The following is a 21,201-nucleotide window of genomic DNA, read 5'->3' on the forward strand; positions in this document are numbered from 1 at the left end:
TTTCAGTGTAAAAGAAGATTTACACTAGCCTTGTTTTTTTATCTCTTGTTTGCAGACTTGCAGTACATTTGCAAGATGGACAAAAAACTTCTTTTTCTATCATTTCTGATTCCTTGTTCAATCAATTGCAGAGACCAAAACCCCAATTTCAGTTTCCAAAACATATGACAATGTCGTTGGTGAGTAATGTTGGATTGTTGCCCGCTAATCGAGAGGGGGAGCACAAGTAGAATCAACACCAGCTAAAAAGTGGGGATTCAATCATCCAAGAAGAAGATGGAGTTTCAGAAATTGAACAAAAAAGATGGGTTTTGATTTGTGTTGAATGGATCTGTCTTTGATTTTTATGTTGAAATTGAGTACATCTTTGTTTGGTTTTTGTGTTGATTAGAGATTTGAAGATGGTCAAAGCTTAAATAGGACCACAAATTAACTTAATTAAGTTTTAATTTCAAAATTAATTAAACAAGCCAGGTTAACCTGTAAACCCGCAAGCTTTACCCGTTACGGGCGCGGGTTGAAAAAATGACCACCCGTGAAGAATACCGACCCGCGGGTTTTGGCCCGTGTTAATCCGAACTCGTGTAACCCGCAACAAGCCTGCCCCGGCCCGCCCGTTTGCCAGCTCTAGTTGGTTTCCAAACGAAGGGTTGCAACAATCAACGACCACCCTTCCTTCTGAGATGCAAATCTCAGCCGTCCAAGTTCGCCATCAAACGCGTGGAAACTTTTGGCCCAATGCCAAGCCCTAATTTTGGCCGCGCCTAAACTATGCCAAATTCCTAATTTGGTCGCGCCTAAAACTATGCCAAAATCCTAGCTTGGCCGCGCTTAAACCACGCCAAAGCCATGCCGGCCATGCCTCCATGCCGCTGGCTGCCAAAAGAAGGGTTGCAACAATCAACGACCACCCTTCCTTCTAAGATGCAAATCTCGGTCGTCCAAGTTCGCCACCAAATGCGTGGAAACTTTTGGCCCAATGCCAAGCCCTAATTTTGGCCGCGCCTAAACTATGCCAAAACCCTAATTTTGGTCGCGCCTAAAGGTATGCCAAAATCCTAGCTTGGTCGCGCCTAAACCATGCCAAAGCCACGCCGGCCATGCCGCTGGCTACCAAACGGAGGGTTGTAACAATCAACAGCTATCCTTCCTTCTGAGATGCAAATCTCAGCCGTACAAGCTCGCCACTAAACCAAATGACTTGTGGCAACCTTTGGCTACGCTGCCAACTCTTTGGCCACGACGCACACTTAGCTATGCCAATTCTATGGTCACGGCACCAAAACCTAATTAGCCACGCCAAAAGAATGTGCAAGCCATGCCAGCACCGTGGCCACGCCATTGTCTACGAACGGAAGGTAACCACAATCAACGGCTAACCTTCCTCTCAAGATGCAAAATCTCGACCGTCGAAGGTCACCACCGAGCCGACAAGCCTCCCAAGCTCAACTTGCCAAAAAATAGCAACATGCTACACCAGGAGACATCAAAACATGTCAAAAACTGGGGGATACTCATCAGGGTATTGGTCTGGCAGTTTACAGCGTGCGGCGTACACTACGCCCGTTACAAGAAAGTGTCGTAAGAGTGAGGCGGTTAGTAAATACAAGAAGTAATGGTGAAACGTTTCCTTCATTATGAAAACATCAATTCCAGGCGTTACCCATTACCGCTTTCTTCCATTTACTCAACCGTTTCCACTTCTTACGAGACCAGGGTACGTTTCGTTGGGACTTGTATAAATAGGTCTCACCTATTTCCACGAAACAACAAGTTTTGGTCAGGAGAATAAAACACTCAGAAATCACTTGTTAGATTTCCAATCTGCTAGCGTTTCACTTTCTGATACAAGTCGTCAACTTTCTGATATAAGTAGTGAATACTCAGCTCGAAATTACCAAAATCAGCAGAAACTGTTTTCACCCTCAAACAGGTACGAACAGTCATCATCCCCGACTACGGTTAGGAGCGATGAAAACGAATGGAAGTCGATCCGATTGATGGCTAATACGGCATGAAAATGGCCAAAAAACCGTCACCTAAACTTTTAATTTTAATCTTGATCTTAATTGCCAACAAAATTCAGCCATCCGATCTAGAACTGTTACACAATGTTACAAAAATATTACAAACTAAGTGTTAAGTAAAGTATAACGCCTATAAATGTTGCAAATAATCGTTACCAAACAAGTTAAAAAAATGCTACGAATAGTGTCACAAAAACTAGCCCCTACAATTCCTCTAAACCGCTAGGCACTCCAAATTTAGGTCGTCCTGTATTGTTGTAAGAGTCATCTAATTTAAGATTTGACACTTATCGTTAGAGCATAGATCGGTCGACCTCACATGCGTTGCTATATCAAGCATGTTTTTCAATGTTAGTGATCAAAACTATGAGTCTTGATTTCTAGTCTATTATAGTTAAGTCTCGGACTATGATAGAAAAGTGTAGTTGATCTCAAGGACTTCATGGTGATTCATCATACAACGATGAAGATCTACTCAAGGAACCGTGGCACTTCATCAACAAAAAGGTATGTGGAGACTTGAACTTATCTATCACTCAAAAGTCTATCTATTCTATCTCCTACTTCTTATGAGAGAAAAAGTCATATGCTATATAGACTGGACCATACACATTTGACGTTTCCATCTAAGTATTCACTACTTATCTTTTTCTCGAAATTGTGTGTTGGTAAAGCGTTTCACTTTGATCAAGTTTATCTTCACCTAGTGACGAAAGTCATGAAAAGTTTCTATTACTTTGAGAATTGCTCTGACGTGAAACGGTCTGTGAATAACGGCTATATAATGACCTCTGAGAATGTCTCAATGATTGGAATGAGAGTTTGGATTACATAACCATGTATTCCTTAATCCGAAGTTTTCGAACTTTTTTGATTGAGAAAAACTTGAGGAATTGGCTTTGCCAAGTTCGCGAACTCAGTTTGCGAATTCAGTCCGCAAACCGACGGAAGTTCTCTTGCCGAGAATTTCTGCTGGGATTTCCAAAAACTCGTTTTGCATGTTTAGTCCGCGAACTCAGTCTGCGAACGTAGTTCGCGAACTGGCAGAAGTCTCTTTGCCGAGATTTTCTGCTAAGTTTGGAAAACTCTGTCGGTTGCCGAGATTTTCTGCGAACTTGTTTGTGAGCTTAAGAGTTATGATCTAAAGATGTGCTCTGAACATGAAACTTAAATTACTAAGGAATGCTTTATGCAAACCGTGGCTATAAAGTCCATGAGCCGATTCAATCTAATCGAATCATCTTTATTTCAATTGTGTTTTGTGTAGTTACATAAGATCTCTTAGCAATTGAACAACTCTCTAACTAGTTCATTTGAGTCAATTGAACTAGTTATGGTGAATAAGAACTAGATTAATATGAATCGCTCATATGGTTAACCTTTTGGGTTACTATGTTGAACCAACATACACGTACACGTTTGGGCATGGTTTTCACAAAACCAGTAAACGTCTACCCAAGTGTGTGTGACAAGCTAAGTTTTCGATTTAACGGTTGAGAAATATTAGCTTGAATCTAAATTAGGTTTTCATCTAACGATGAATATGGATTGCTTTGTAACTAAGGCAAAACCCTGATTTGAAGGCTATATAAAGGAGACATCTAGCATTGTGCAAAACTAATCCCCACACGTCTATGTGATACTAGTGCGCTCGCTAGAGTCGATTCTCCTTTAACCTTTGGTTTTCTTCTATAAAACCAGGTTAACGACTTAAAGACTTCATTGGGATTGTGAAGCAAGACCCATACTACTTTTATCATAGTTGTGTGATCTGATCTTGCATCTTCTATTGTACGAGTACAATTTATTGATTGGCTTGAGATCGTGAGAGTTCTCCGATAGGCAAGATAAAGAAGTCACAAACATCTTCGTCTCACTGTTTGTGATTCCTCGACAAACCGCTTGTGTAGTCAAGAAGGATTGTTGAGAGGTGATTGATTAATCTAGGTTGTTCTTCGGGAATATAAGACCGTATTATCAATTGGTTCATGTTCACCTTGATTTTATATCTTAAGACAGAACAAAACCTAGGGTTTTTCTGTGGGAGACAGATTTATCCTTTGATAGACTTTTCTATGTGAGACAGATTTGTTTATTATTAAGTCTGCAATTTCGGTTTGCAACAACTCTTAGTTGTGGGTGAGATCATCTAAGGGAATCAAGTGCGCGGTATCCTGCTGGGATCAGAGGCGTAGGAGTACAATTGTACCTTGGATCGGTGGGAGACTGATTGGGGTTCAACTATAGTCCAGTCCGAAGTTAGCTTGGAGTAGGCTAGTGTCTGTAACGACTTATTACAATGTGTATTCAATCTGGACTAGGTCCTGGGGTTTTTCTGCATTTGCGGTTTCCTCGTTAACAAAACTTCTAGTGTCTGTGTTATTTCTTTTCCGCATTATATTTTTTATATAATTGAAATAATACAGGTTGTGCGTTAAAGATCATCAATTGGAAATCCAACCTTTGGTTGTTGATTGATATTGATTGATCCTTGGACATTGGTTGTTGGTACCGTCCAAGTTATCTCTCCTTGATAAAGACTCGCAGATTTCCATTTTCTTGAGTAAAGATCAAATCGAGAGATTGAGATATAAACTCTTTGATATATCTTTTTATTGATTGAGTCTAACTGTTTAGTTGATTCTCATAAAAAGTATATTGGAGTTTGTCCATACAGATTGCTAAGCGAAATATTGGGTGGTGTTGTTAGACCCCCGTTTTTCAATTGGTATCAGAGCAGGCAAACACGTTTAAGACCTAACAAGTTCGTGTTTGTAGCAATCTGATTCTATGGACAGAGGTGCTATCTCTATTAACGTACCACCAGTCTTCGGTGGATCCAATTACTTATGGTGGAAAATTGTTATGCGAACTTTTCTTCAATCGCGTGATTTTCAATCATGGGTATATGTGGTTAATGGCTATGATGCTCCCGTTGTGGCAGTTGGTGATGTAGACGTTCCCAAACCTATTGGTGAATACACCGGTATTGAGATAACTGCTGCAAAGCAAAATTCCGACGGTTTGAATGCTACCATACATGCCATTACCCCAAATCCTCAGCATCATGTGACAAACTGCACTAGATCTAAATATGCTTGGGATATCTTAGAAACCGTATTTGAAGGAAACTCCAGTGAAAAAGATGCTAGGCTTCAAACCCTTGATTTCGATTGGGAGAACCTTCGTATGGCAGATGAAGAAACATTTTATGATTTTAATCACAAAGTTTCTGAAATTTTTAATGCATCTTTTGCATTGGGTAAGACTATTCCTGAAAAGGACATTGTAATGAAAATTCTCAGATCGTTTCCAACTAGATACAAGTCTAAGAAGCATACCATCGTTGAGGGGAATAACCTAGATAATCTTTCCAGAAACACCTTGGTTGGAAATCTTAAGATCTTTGACCATGAGCATACATCCAAAGTCGGTAAGGATGTTGCCTTTAAAGCACAAAAGAACACTAAATTACTTGTCAAAGGTAAGAGTGTTCATGTCTCTGAGGATGATCAGTCTGGGGATGATTTTTAGGATGAAGATCTTGACAAATCAGTCTCCTTGATCACAAGACAGTTTAGGGATCTTCTGTTGAAGAGAAGTAAACGGTTTTCAAGAGACAAACCTAAATCATCAGACAAACCTCATGGTCGCGTACCTCCTAAAAACAAGGATGCTGATGAGGCTGATGACGAGGACATGCCTCAGTGCTTTAAGTGTAAGGGTTTTGGCCATTTTGCTAACGAATGCCCAAATCGTAGAAAATACACTGGGAACAAAGGTCTAGCTGTAACACTTGATGAAATGTCTGAAACCTATGATTCCGATGAAGATAGGAAATCAACAGTAGGGCTTTTTTGTGAAAACATCAATTTTGATGCTTGTAGCAATACATATATCAATCTCAATGGGTTCGGAGAAGAGGGAAACCCAATCAAGATGGATGATTCACTGAATCCGATAACCGGAAACCCTATCAGTGATGTTTCAGGATTAACTGTATGTCTAGCTGCTTGCACATCTCAGATGCCCGAATACTATCCAAGATTGACATGCTCGTTTTGTTCGATGAAGGGACACGAACTATCAAGGTGTTAAAATACAAGCACCAAATAACGCACACCAGCAAACTTCAACGAAGAGCAAATCGATTAGCAAGGAAGCTGAAACTTGCTCAGAAGACCGCCGAGGTATGTATGATCTTATCTTCGTCTAAGAAGTTGGTTTCCAAGGATAGAATAACACCATTTGAAAAGAAAGTATGGTAAATCGTTTTGATAGACAGAGATCAGAGGATTCCTCCCATGAGGAAAAAGATGGACAAATCTTTGTTCATCGCAACACAACTTGATTGTGTTGTTGGGAAAATCTTGTCTCATGTGCCTGTTCGAAAAGAGACAAGTTTGAGTGCTGATCCAGGCTTCAGAAAAGTTTTTCCTTCTTTTCTTAGATTTGTTATTCTTTTGTCTATCAAATAAAAAAAAAGGGTTATAATAAACAATTCTACTCTTTATAGGATTTTTAGAGTTACCTGTCAATAGGTTTCGAACCCTACATTCCTTTTTTTCCTTTTGACATCCTTTATAAGACTACTTGTTGAGTTAAGTGATTCCATCACACAAATCCAGTTGTTCATAACTGTTCCGAAAGCACTATGTCGTCAGATGGAAAGGATGCCAACATGATTGTTAAGTCTTCAATAAAGGAAAAAGAGAAATCTCCTGTTTCTGAGTCCCTGAAAAAAAAAAGGAAGGAATACAAGAAAACCCAGGGCTGTTCCTTCTAACTCTCAGAAGTTTTCCGATGTTCTTGATGAGTTAAAGGAAATAAGAAGGGATATTTATGAAATAAAGACGTTCGTGTCTAAATCTATGGAAATTCAGAGGACCCTAATTCGACCTCTTCATCCAAGACAGTTTGTGGGTATTGACACTTATCTCCGTGAACCTTATGTCCCGATGGTTGTCGATAACAAGGAGTTCGGGAATGATAAAGAATTTCTCAAAGGAATTGTTTCCTATCTTTTTAGATTAGTTGGAAGAATAACTAGTGCTTTGAATAACGAAGATTGTGACTACACATAGCTATTTTTGTTTTCATCTTCTTATGTTATTTTTTAGGTTTATTGGTTTTTAAATTCTAAAAATATTTGGAGGATGATATTATTGCAATATTAATCTGTCTTGAAGTATTGCAATATTTTTATGGGATATGTATTTTTTGCGTTCGTGAACTTGAAGGTCCCATATTGTGTCAAAAGTAATGTCGTTCATAAATTGATATTCGTATTGATGAAAGGACGAATGGACTTTTGACAATTACAAAAATTATGCATATGCAGTCATTTATTTGATAGAAAATAGGATGAAATCTTTTGTTTGACAAGGATAAAGTCTATTATGTCGTTTTGCAAATAGTGATGGAAAATAGAATAGATCCTTGTATGTTATCCACGGTATTGATCTTCATTGATCCATTTTGTTATGATTTACCGTGAAGGATCCATTGTGTATCTTCTGTTGAGCACCTTACAACTATGTCGATTAATATTGGCCTTGTTGGTTGTTCCATGAGATGCTATATGTTGAGCATTCTTGAACTAAATTAATCATCTTGATTGGTTATTTTGGTTATTTGCTCCGAAAGTCTTCTTTTGTCGAGCAAAATGTTTTGACAATTAAATTGATTGCTTCGGTGATTAGTTTTGTTGTGTATTCCAATTAGATTAATTATAGGTTCTCTTGTAAATTAATCTAGTTTAGTTTTTCATATATTCCACAAGTTCTTGTGTTGAGTATATGAACGGCTATAGTAATCATGTTCTATTGCTTGATGTAGTCGTATATTTCGTAAGGTTTTCCTTATGTTGAGTATTTGAACGATTAAGGTAGCCATCTCCGTGTGGTTATCTTAGTCGTAGCTCCGTGAGTTTTCTTATGTTCATCACAATCAATTAAATTGATCACTTTTGTGATTTGATTTAGTTGCGTAAATCTGATTAAATTAATCATGGGTTTACTTGTGATTAATTTGGTTGAGTTTTGGATATAAAAAATCATTTCCATGGATTTTGGCGTCCAATTAAAAAATCCTTCTTTTCTTTCGATTTTAAGGTCGCTCTTGTTCTTCTTTCGGGAATGGCATCAAATGGGGGAGAGTTCTTTTGAACTTGTGCTTAATGCTAATATCTTGTAGGGTGTGCGGTTGTGGAATTTTATAGGGGTTATCTTGTATCTTAAAACTCCTTGATGAATGCATTTAGCTTCGACTTTATGATTGCATCTAAATTAAGTTGGTATGTATTTTTTCTTTTAGTCTATGAAATGTCTCTTGTGGAAATTTCATTATGATCCCGTTCTTTTACCTTTGCCAATTTTACTGAAAAAAGGGGGAGAAATAATGTAGTTCACATTACAAATACATATGGTTTTCGGATCATTGTGTAAGGGGGAGTGGTTTCCATGATCGAGATGGAGTATTGACTAAGGGGGAGTGATACATATCACCATAGTATTGTTGTTAAAGTCGTGATGCAATTGGACTTTGATGTTACATAATGATACTTTGACACTTAATAATGATCGAGAATCTCAATTTCTCTCATTCTTATAGCTACGGATCTTCAACAACGGTGGTGCTAAACTTACAACCTTTGGGATCATTGGAGTACTTAGAAGGACGAAGATTTCAAGAAACATTGAAGATTAGACTATGGAATAGGAGCCACTAAAGTTTATCTTTTTTGTATTCCATATGTATTAATAGTTTTGTCACTAAAATTGACAAAGGAGGAGATTGTTAGAGCATAGCTCGGTCGACCTCGCATGCGTTCCTATATCAAGCATGTTTGTCAAAGTTAGTGATCAAAACTATGAGTCTTGATTTCTAGTCTATTATAGCTAAGTCTCGGACTAGGATAGAAAAGTGTAGTTGAGCTCAAGGACTTCATGGAGATTCATCATACAACGACGAAGATCTACTCAAGGAACCGTGGAAATTCATCAACAAAAAGGTATGTGGAGACTTGAACTTATCTATCACTCAGAAGTCTATTTATTTTATCTCCTACTTCTTATGAGACAAAAAGTCGTATACTATATAGACTGGATCATACACATTTGACATTTCGAGTTGAGTATTCACTACCTATCTTTTTCTCGAAATCGTGTGTTGGTAAAGCGTTTCGCTTTGATCAAATTTATCTTCACCTAGTGACGAAAGTCATGAAAAGTTTCTATTACTTTAAGAATTGCTCTGACGTGAAACGGTCTGTGAATAACGGTTATATAACGTCCTCTGGGAATGTTTCAATGATTGGAATGAGAGTTTAGATTACATAACCATGTATTCCTTAATCCGAAGTTTTCGAACTTTGTTGATTGAAAGAAACCGGAGGAATTGGATTTTCCAAGTCCGCGAACTGACGGAAGTTCTCTTGCCGAGCATTTCTGCTGGGATTTTCTAAAACCTCGTTTGCGTGTTTAGTCCGCGAACTGGCGGAAGTCTCTTTGCCGATATTTTCTGCTGAGTTTGGAAAACTCTGCCGGTTTCCTTAAGTCCACGAACTTGTTTGTGATCTTAAGTGGTTATGATCTAAAGATGTGCTCTGAACGTGCAACTTAAATTACTAAGGAATGCTTTATGCAAACCGTGGCTATAAAGTTCATGAGTCGATTCAATCGAATCGAATCATCTTTGTTTCAATTGTGTCTTGTGTAGTTACATAAGATCTCATAGCAATTGAACAACTCTCTAACTAGTTCATTTGAGTCAATTGAACTAGTTATGGTGAAGAAGAACTAGGTTAATATGAATAGCTCATATGGTTAGCATTTTGGGTTACTATGTTGAACCAACATACACGTACACGTTTGGGCATGGTTTTCAGAAACACAGTAAACGTCTACCCAAGTGTGTGTGACAAGCTAAGTTTTCGATCTAACGGTTGTGAAATATTAGCTTGAATCTAAATTAGGTTTTCATCTAACAGTGAATATGGATTGCTTTGTAACTAAGGCAAAACCCTGATTTGAAGGCTATATAAAGGAGACATCTAGCATTGTGCAAAACTAATCCCCACACGTCTGTGTGATACTAGTGCGCTCGCTAGAGTCGATTCTCCTTTAACCTTTGGTTTTCTTTTCTAAAACCAGGTTAACGACTTAAAGACTTCATTGGGATCGTGAAGCCAAACCGATACTACTTTTATCGTAGTTGTGTGATATGATCTTGCATCTTCTATCGTACAAGTACAATCTATTGATTGGATTGAGATCGTGAGAGTTCTCCGATAGGCAAGGTAAAGAAGTCACAAACATCTTTGTCTCTCTGTTTGTGATTCCTCGACAATCCGCTTGTGTAGTCAAGAAGGATTGTTGAAAGGTGATCGATTAATCTAGGATGTACTTCTGGAATATAAGACCGCATTATCAATTGGTTCATGTTCACCTTGATTTTTTTATCTTAAGACGGAACAAAATCTAGGGTTTTTCTGTGGGAGACAGATTTATCCTTTGATAGACTTTTCTATGTGAGATAGATTTGATTATCATCAAGTCTGCGATTTTGGGTTGCAACAACTCTTAGTTGTGGGTGAGATTAGCTAAGGAATCAAGTGCGCAGTATCCTTCTGGGATCAGAGGCGTGGGAGTACAACTGTACCTTGGATCGGTGGGAGACTGATTGGGGTTCAACTATAGTCAAGTCTGAAGTTAGCTTGGAGTAGGCTAGTGTCTGTAGCGGCTTAATACAATGTGTATTCAATCTGGACTAGGTCCCGGGGTTTTTCTACTTTTGCGGTTTCCTCGTTAACAAAACTTCTGGTGTCTGTGTTATTTATTTTCCGCATTATATTTTTTATTTAATTGAAATAATACAGGATGTGCGTTAAAGATCATTAATTCAAAATCCAACCTTTGGTTGTTGATTGATATTGATTGATCCTTGGACATTGGTCTTTGGTACCGTCCAAGTTATCTCTCTCTGATAAAGACTCGTAGATTTCCATTTGCTTGAGTAAAGATCAAATCGAGAGATTGAGATATAAACTCTTTGATATATCTTTTTATTGATTGAGTCTAACTATCTAGTTGATTCTCATAAAAAGTATATTGGAGTTTGTCCATACAAATTGGTAAGCGAAATATTGGGTGGTGTCGTGTGAGATTAGAAATCTCGAAGTTATAGTTTGTTGATCTTTTCAGACTTTGTTCACCTTTTCACGATAAAGTAAAAATCGAACACGATCCTAAAATTATGTAGGATAGGTTGCTGTAATGGTACTCTTTTGTAAAGAGATGAGTCAGAGATAAGAGATGGCACTCAGCTTGAGTAATTTTAGAAGTAACAAAAGAATTTTATAGGAATATTTTACTTGTAACTATCCGATTACCAAAAACCATCCTCTATTCTCAGCAGAAGCCAACATAGGATTCGTAGAATCTCAAGAATCTATTTTTCACAACACGCATTTGGTGTTTTGGAACTCCCAAGTGCGTCCTAATTGAACTGGAACCATAAGATCTCTAAATTACTCTGTGCGCCATGAAAGGGATGAGTTTATGGTTAATTGACTAAACAAACACAATTTACAGTTGAATGCAACATGGGGAAATTAGGCTAAGGCCCAAAAAAATATTATTCTTATTGTTAGGCTCAACATATTTTTTAACTACCTTCACATCCATAATTATTTAAAAATATAAAAAGAGAGTAACAAGACATAGTTACCCTTAATGTTTCTATTTATAAAACAAAGAAGTCTCGGATTTTCTATCTTCTCATTAAACTGTTTGCATAACTCGTTATGTGTCATAATTTTTTAGGGGTATAATTGGTATGAAAACTTGAATATAACACATCTAAAAAAACGTGACTTGGAATTTTACAGATTTTATCTCGTTGGAAAGCTTATCAAAAACTCTACAAAACGAGTACAAACAACAATATCGAATTTGATTTTTTTACGAAAAAAGCGGAGGTGATTATCATTTTAGGGAGAAATTTCGAAAACTGGATACATTACCATTATGCAGCCACCATAAAGGATGCATAACACATTATGCACACACCACAAAGAATGCATAACAAATTATGCAACCATATTTTGGTTTATGCATCCACTAGTTAGGTTATGCAACCACTAAAATGATGTATATGCCTATATAAAAAAATAACATTCTAACTAAAAAAAATAAATGATGCATGACACATTATGCAGTCACGGCAAAAGAAGCATAACATATTATGTAACCACATTTTGGTTCATGCATCCACTAATTTGATTAATTATACACCACTAAACACATGTATAAATCTAAAAATTCACATTTCTACAAAAATTAAATGAATAATAAATTATGCAGTCATTTTTTCAGTTGCGTAGTAGGTTATGCATTAATTTTTATAGTTGTATAATAGGTTATTGGTAGCAGAAAGATATACATAAGACAAAATTTGTAAATGTGGGGCGGGAGACCTCAAACATCTTTCACCTATCACCGATTTCCACTAACAGACACCAACTTTTCCTTCCCTTCTCCTACTTCCTTTGGATATCCTATACATGAAACAACAGCACAAACACACCTTATCGATCCAATAAAACAATAGCATGGAATTAAATCTAAAAAATCATATACTCAAGCCAATGGATCTCTTAACCAATTGCCGGTAAACAAATCACATGTTCCTGTAACCAAAAATTATAGTTGTCACTTCAATCTAGTAAAAAAGCTTCTAACAAGACTAAGCCAATTTTACAAGCACCCAATTTCATCATCACACGTGAAAAATCAACAATATGGGTTAAAGTAAAGTCTAAAATGACTAAGTTTTATGAAGAATTTGTATCATTCAGTGAATTATCGAGAAGACTAATAATAGAGGTAGTATTATTAAGGAAAAGTGACTAAAAAAATTTAAATCAAGTTTTTCAAATAAATTCTGCACCATTTAGACAAAATATGTCAATCCAAGTTAATCCAGTTCATCTTCCCTAATTTTCCATAAACTAGATATATGAGTACAAATACTAGACAATCATCACGTTGGAGCAAGAAGTTCTTATTTGACAAGCAATACAAGGGAAAAGTGACCAAATATATTAATCAAGACAACATTTCTTCATATCTCACAATTAAAAACGTGATATGTCTCAGAGTTTCAGTTGGACATCATAATTCAGTTATTATAGATTTGTGTAAGTACATGTTCATTAGTACTTCGTTCATTCTTTGCTAGAGAAGCTGGTGTTTCAAGCTCCATTATGTAAGCCTAGAAACAGAAAAAAAAAAACCACAAATCCAAAACGTATTAGATTTTAATTAGAAACAAAACAAAACTAATCAACAACAAAAGAGGGAGAAATCGAAATCAAAGTCAAAACCTAATTAGATTTCATACTTCCGCAGCTGTATTTGAAATTAAAATTAATGACAATAATAATTAGGGTTGTTAAATCGAAATTAGAAATTGAAATCAAATCTAATAACAAGAGGAAAAAAAAAAACGAAATCGGTCACAAAAATCACCTCCCAAATCACAGAGATCCTTCCCTGTTAAGAATATCGCTACAAAAGGAAACATAGATCTGAAAACCTGGAAACAAAAAAGAGATCGTAAAATCAGAGGGAAACGGTGCAACCTAAAAAACCAAGAGAGAATCAGCTTACAAAATCAAAAGTTCTTCAGTCGGAAAATATCAGCTGCTTTCACTTCTCAGTCGATCTATTTTTCTCTCTGTCCGTGTCTTTGAAGAAGAGGGTAGATTGGCCATTAAAAATCTCAACCAAATACAATTTTAAAAATATTGGCTTAAGAATGTGAAGAGTAAATAATATGGATGCGGTAATGAGATTCTACGCCCGTAGGTTTCTCAGTGGAAAAAACTCAAAAAAGGGTCTGACAGTAGTTTTTCACATACAACATTCGAAACAAGTTCTTCCTTTTTCATATATCAGCAAGCCCATAACATCAATCAAGTACAATCAAGATCAACATACTGCAAACTAGGATCGGTTGCAGTTTCTTGGAAAGGAAAATAAGATACAGGAAGTTAATTAACTAGAGCAACTATCAAGCACTGCATTACCAGCTAAGACCCGGAAACGATGACGTCGATGGTGTTGCTACTTTGACATCCCCACCTGATTTTACCGATATCTGAATATTGATGTCCATGGGGCAACATCCACAGCAAGGTGGTGGGAGCACATATCCACAACAACACTGCTCATACCACCTATATGAACCTTCTTTGAAATCTCTACTGGATCCCCAGCACTCTGACCTTGCACTAGATCTGCCTAGCTCCTTACATTTGGCCTCACATAGAGGATTAAATGGGCAATCTCTGGCTTCTCCGCGTGGAATAAGTATCGATTTTTGTTCAGTAGTACATACATTCTCCATTTCACCTGGGGAAAATGGGGTTGTCGTTGGAGGTGGAGAAGGTCCGGTCGGTGCTACTTTACCGCAGCAACACTGACAATCCATATCTGCACGAACTATTCGACACTCATTTTGGACCATGAAAAGACCAATGCTACTACATTTACTGTTGCACCAAGCTGGGCAAGAGCCACATTTGTCTCCGGGTATAGGATTGTAGTTTCTCTCAATATAATCATCGCCAGGAGCACAAATACTTAGCCAGGCAGACGCCATCTCTGCAGAAAAAAAAAATGGACATGAAATGATTAATCGCAGTCAGCGAAGAGGAATTATATAACAAATCTTAAATCACTCTTTTTATCAGAGAAACTTACGGGTGAATGAGGAGATGCAAATTAGTGCTGCAAAGAGATGATTAATCCTACTACTTGTTTTCATGTTTACAAGCGGTGTTTTAGAAATGTGACATGGTCATGGTGTTAAATAGTAGAATATGGGGATCTCAATGTAATATAAAAAAGAAATTCACAGTGTGTGCACATATTTTTATTAAACCTAATCATCTTATCCTTGGATCATATTCGAAAACAATTACTTCCCCTCTGTGTCGCCATCAGATGGAGCGGTCACAACCTATGTTATAAAAGGCGCTAGGCGAGGCGAGGCGCCAAGCCCATCGCCTGGCCTGGCCTAGGGATTAAGCGCTCTCTAGGCGCCATAGGCGTCCAGAAAAAATTAAGAAAAATAATTGGTCATATCGCCTCGCCTTGGCGCCTTTTTTTGCTGGGCGCTGGTCCTATGCCTAGTGGGAGGCACACCCCTTTTACAACATAGGTCACATCAACAACTTATTGTCGTAAATAATTTAAACCAATATTTTTGTTTTCTTCTCTGATGGATGATGAAATTATGATTTTTAGATTTGGATGCCTATAACAATTAGGATCTTGGAAGATGCAAACAAGTTGCTGTGTAGTTGTAGGGAATCCCACAAACTACACCCAAGTAATATTATGACAGAAATCTAAGACATCATGTAAAAATTCTAAGTATTGATATTAAGAACATGAACTTTCACAAATATAATATGGAGAAACCCTAACTTGGAGAATAAACAACTTTCTCTCTCCTAAATTTCTCACTTAAAACCATCAAAAAAGTCTCTCTTGCGTACAATGTCTTCTAGTCCCTTTTATAACTAGGGAGGTTACATAGTGGAGCACAGCTAATAAAACCCCTTATTTCGGATCTGGGAGTACGATCTTTTCGCGCCCACATTGTCATCGCGTTTGACTTCACATGTTAAGTATGATTCTCGTGACGTCATCGCGTGCGTCAGGAGTGATGAAAAAGCGGGGGTCTAAAAACACAACCCAATATTTCGCTTAGCAATCTGTATGGACTAACTCCGACATACTTTGCTAGAGAATCAACTAGACAGTCAGACTCAATCTAGATAAAAGTATCTCAAGAAGTTAATATCTCTCTCTTGATTTGATTTTTACTCAAGCTAAAAACAATAGTGAGTTTTTATCAAATACAAGGAATAATTTGGACGGTACCAAAGACCAATGTCCAAATGTTAATCAATGAAATCAACAACCGCAAGGTCGGGTCTCTAATCGATTAAACTTTAATGCACAACCTGTATTATTTCAATTATATAGTTAAACAATATAATGCGGAAAATGAAATAACACAGACACCAGAAATTTTGTTAACGAGGAAACCGCAAATGCAGAAAAACCCCGGGACCTAGTCCTCAAAGAATGATGTCGTTCCTTCCTCTTCCTTTGAATCTATTGAGTTATCTACTTCTAGTTTGGCAAGATTTGTTGAAAGTATTTCTGCACATATAATGAAAATGTGGGAATATATGGGATCACCTTGTCTTATGCCTCTGGTAGGAGTAATGAATCCATACGGTGTACCATTGACGTTGACTGAGTAAGTTACCAATTTGATACATAACATGATATATTCCACAAATATTGACGGAAAACCTAATTTTGTAAAAGCCTTTTTGATGAATCCCCAGTCAAGGCTATCATAAGCTTTTTGGATGTCAAGTTTGAGAGCTATTTTGAGGGTTTTAGTGGTTGATGATGTTTTGATGTGATGAAATAGTTCACTGGCAATTGTGATATTATCATGTATTGATCTCTTGGGGACAAAAGCACTCTGATATGGACTTATTAAGAAAGGTAAAAGAGGACGTAAGCGGTTGACTAGGATTTTTGAGATGATTTTGTAGGTGACATTGCATAGGCTTATAGGTCTGAATTGGGATGGTTTTGTTGGGTTGTTTACTTTTGGGATAAGAGTGATGTTTGTATGATTCATGAGACGGTGGATATTCAAGTTATCGAAAAAACTACGAACCATAGCAATTAATTGAAGATGAGTGGTGTCTCAGAAAACTTTAAAAAACTTACTCGTGTATCCATCTGGACCAAGAGCACTTTCAGAGTTGATGGAGAACAATGCTTGATTGATTTCCTTTACCGTTACGGTCTTCGAGAGCTGGTCACATTGTGAAAATGTCAATCGTGGAGCTACTGCTTCAAAGAGTTCCTCGTCTAGAGTTGTGTTTGGGGCCGTATATTGACTGGTGAAATGATCAAGGATGAATTGGATCACTTGATCTTTATCACTGACCCAGTTGTTTTGCTGATCATGTAATTGCTTTATGTTGTTGCGGCTCCGGTGGATGGTTGCCTTGGTATGGAAGAAGGTTGTATTATTGTCTCCTGATTGGAGCCATTGAATTCTGGACCTTTGATGCCAGTATGTTGCATGGCATTGAAGTAAGGTTAGGTGATGATTGCGTAGCTCCTTCTCGCGATTTTTCCAAAAATTTAGTTCTTCTCCGATGTGGATAACACATTGATGTTGAGCGATTTGTATTTGTGTTGTTGAATTGCGAATTAACTTTGGAAGATGACCAAAAGTGTCTTTGTTCCATTCCATTAGTGTTTTCCCCGTTGTGATTACCCTGAGTTGAAGATCCATGGCAGAATCTGAGTCGCTTTGTTGTGTCCAGGCGGTTTCCACGATTTTCTTGATTTGTGGATGTGTCAGCCATAAATGCTCAAACTTGTAAAAAAAATTTGCCCTTGCCAGTCTATTGCTTTGGTGTGTAGCAGGATAGGTGCATGATTTGATGCAATCCTTGGAAGGTGGGTGACTCCTGCATGAGGATTCGATGTTCGCCAGTGTTGCGTTGTGATTGCTCTATCTAGTCTTTCAATGATGTTGTCTTTACGTCCAAGTGAATGGATCTCCTCGAAATCCTAGATCGATAAAACCCATTTGGTCGATCATTGTTATGAACGGTTGAGTCTGACTATAAGTGACTAGTCTGCCACCTTTTTTTTCCGATTGATCCATTATGTCATTAAAGTCCCCTATTAGGAGCCAAGGAGTTGAGTTGTTGGTATTTGGGAAGATTGTTGGGAAATCTTGCCAAAAATCTATTTTTGCGTCTGGATGAGGAGGGCCGTATATGCCGGTACATAGCCACGGTTGTGCTGGGCCAGGTGGAGTAATGATGACGTGAATGTAACTGTGGTACTGAAGAAGAATCCGAATATTTAGGTTTTTCCACATAAGACAAAGTCCACCTCTACGACCTACTTTAGGAACAGAGATTAGGTTTTGGAATTGAAGCGATCGAGCTAGATTTGACATATGTCGGTCATTTTCTAAAGTTTCTGAAAGGAATATCATATCGGGTTTATGCAATGATACTAGGCCCTGTAGGTGTTGAATAGAAGTTGGATTGTTAATGCCTTGGCAATTCCAGGTTAGAATGTTCATCTTGGGCCTAGAACGGCTTTGAGTTAGGTAGAGTTTCTTGGATGAATTTTAGTGGTAGGGGGTGAATGCTCTATAGGCCCTTTAGGTTTATTTTTATGTCTTATTGATAGGCTTAATAAGAAAAATGATTTTTTAAACAATCATTGAGTGATGGTTTCTTATTTTTCCCTTGGCCTATTTTGCGTTTCCTCCCCTCCCAACATCGCTAATTAGCGTTTCCTCCCCAAAAATATTGAAATTAGTGAATCCTCTCCTCGTTAGTTTTTCCATCCATTACTCGGTTAGCTGAGTCAGCACTTGTGCACGCGTGGCATAGATTATGCACACATGGTGTAGATTGTACACCTGTTTCGTGATTTTCCCAGAATACCCTGTAAAAATACCACACCACATGTTATCCTCCTCCGGCACCAGTACGCCATTACCATTCCCTAATTTCTTCCTTAAAATTGAAGAACCCTGATTTCAAAATTAAAAAACCCAAAAACCTATCAGCACCATCTTCAAACACAGAAAACCTACCAGCACCATCTTCAAATCAAGCACTACCACCTCCATCGATGAAAATACATACTACAGATGTAGAAGCAGATAAAGGTATCGATTCAATTGTAAAAAAAAAAAATTCGCTCAATTTCAGAAAATTTTTCTCAGACCCACTGCGGCAACATCAAATTCAGGACAAACTCATCCTTTTCTTTCATGGTAGCGTCGATTCTTCTTCACTGATTCTTGACTACATCACCAGATTCAAAACCCATATTCTTCATTGATTCTGTATCTCTAAATCTTAGTCTTCTTCAATGAGTCTCTCAAATTAATTGGTCTGAATCTTCTCTCCGAATCTTCACCAACAATAGCTTGGATTCATATAACAGTAGAGAAAAATGGGGGTGAATTGAGAGAAAAGGGAAGAACAGTTCTCTCTCATTCAACCTAATTAGAGACCATATGATTTGGGTTGCTATTCACACCATTCAAATGGATAATGGAAGAGAGAATTTGTGAAGAACTCGAATCTTCCTTCCTGTTAATCAACATCTTCTCATCGATCAAACCCAAGAATTCATAGTAATAGTTTTTGGGTTTTTCATGTATCTGTTGCTCACAAATCAATCGATGAAAATCAATTTCGGTGTGAATGGGATTATGTCTTTGGTATAATTTATGGGAATAGATGAGGGTATTTTGGTAACTTTATCTGACACGTGTGGAATTTAGCCACGCGTATATTTTCGCTGACTCAGCTAACCGAGTAGTGGATGGAAAAACTAACGAGGAGAGGATTCACTAATTTCAATCTTTTTAACGAGAAAACGCTAATTAGCGATGTTGGGAGGGGAGGAAATGTAAAATAGCCCCTTTTCCCTTGGTAGTATTTTTGAACTCGCCGGTAATCTAAATTTTTTGAAATGGACCTAAAGAAGAAAAATCTCTTGGAACCATTTATCTAAGATTTTTAATTTGCACTCAAAAAAGAGAAATCTCTTGGAACCATATACAACTTTCCTAAAGATTGATGGTAAAATTACTCACGTAATTGTCTATTTCATTTCCTGTTCTATCCGATATTTGTTGATGAAAATTAAAAACATCAGACTAGATTTAGACATTTAGTGGTGTACTAAGGTTTTGTGAGGAAAATGTCACCTTATTTTATCTTCTAATCTTAGTCGATATTAGGCTGAGTCCTATGGACTAGATTGAGAGTTAAGTGTTGTAATTCAAAAAAAAAGTGTGGCCTAAAAGTTAACACTAGTTCTCTCTCCTGCCATGTGCTCGTAGTTCAACTAGCAGCGAGATTGAAGCATTGAATAGTTCAGCGTTCAAAAAGTGACCTTAGCTCTGAACCGTTCAGCGCTCACAAAAATCTGCGGATCACAAAAATCACAAAATTTGATCTGACGTCTAAAATTTAAAGCGCTGAACCAAACAGCGCTGGACAGTGATCCCAGCTGACATGAACTGCTAATCTAACTGCTAGATTAGCACTCCCATAAAATTCAGGAGATTGTCCTAACTGACGTGGACTGCTAATCTAGTGCTAGATTAGAAGACCATATGACTTAGCCTTAGTTTATCTCAACTGGGAGCAGAAGATGAACATGAGTTGTCTAGAAACTTGAAATTTGTCGGCACACTCCGACTTTGTCAACTTATAGGGAATGTCAGTATGTCACTAGAAATACCGAAACTAGATGTATCCAAAAAAAACGTATCTACCGACAAAGATAAATTAAGAGGATTAAAATAATGTGCACGATTCTGGCACGCCTATTATAAAATGCATGTGTAGATTAATTTCAACAACCAATCCAATAATTTGATCAAAATTATTTTTATCTTATTATATAGAAAATCAGTACTTCTCTTACTGGTATATATATAGTATATACTGACACGTCTAGTATGGCCGGTAGGTTGACAGAGACGGAAAACTAACCCGACGGAGATAAGATAGATTTTTGAGGATTAAAATAGTATGCGCAATTCTGGCATGCTTATTATAAAAATGGATCACTAGATGTATCCAGTAAACGTATCTACTGACAGATATGAAATAGATTTTGAGGATTAAAATGATGTGCACAATTCAGGGACTCTTATTATAAAAAATGCATACTATATATTTGGGATTTCCAAAACTAACTCTTATTTTTATTCTCTTTGGAAAATTTGGTAAAAAAATATTCCAACTTTGTCGACTTATACCAAAAAAAAAAGAAATATATCAATTGAGAGAGATGGAAAACTAATGAAAACTAAACACTACTTGAAATTTGTCGAAAATTAATAAACTAAACCAAATAATATCACTAGCTGTACCCAAAAGACAATATCACCGGATGTACCCAGAAGACGTATCAATTGACGAATATATTTTTCAATAATTTGCGCAATATATATATATTGATTTCCAAAACTAATCCAATAGTTTACTCAAAATTAATAGATTATTTTT

The 21,201-nt window shown here is 37.2% G+C and overlaps 1 protein-coding gene across 1 annotated transcript; it reads right to left on the reverse strand.

Moving 5' to 3' along the window:
* Positions 1-13,943: 13,943 nt before the first annotated feature.
* Positions 13,944-14,909, reverse strand: LOC113339416. The gene is made up of 2 exons (XM_026584700.1): positions 14,795-14,909; positions 13,944-14,695 (listed from the first exon to the last, which is right to left on the reverse strand). Exons 1-2 carry the CDS (start codon positions 14,856-14,858, stop codon positions 14,115-14,117), a joined length of 645 nt encoding a protein of 214 aa, XP_026440485.1. The 5' UTR covers positions 14,859-14,909; the 3' UTR covers positions 13,944-14,114.
* Between the last annotated feature and the right edge of the window lie 6,292 nt (positions 14,910-21,201).

The sequence above is a fragment of the Papaver somniferum genome, unplaced genomic scaffold, assembly GCF_003573695.1.
Source record: "Papaver somniferum cultivar HN1 unplaced genomic scaffold, ASM357369v1 unplaced-scaffold_21, whole genome shotgun sequence".
NCBI lineage: Eukaryota > Viridiplantae > Streptophyta > Magnoliopsida > Ranunculales > Papaveraceae > Papaver > Papaver somniferum.

Bases quoted from the DNA above. Each gene is read 5' to 3' on its own strand.
- LOC113339416 (XM_026584700.1), bottom strand. From the start codon at position 14,858: ATGAAAACAAGTAGTAGGATTAATCATCTCTTTGCAGCACTAATTTGC. The intron at 14,696-14,794 runs GTAAGTTTCTCT...TTTTTTCTGCAG, and splicing joins TTGCATCTCCTCATTCACCC to AGATGGCGTCTGCCTGGCTA.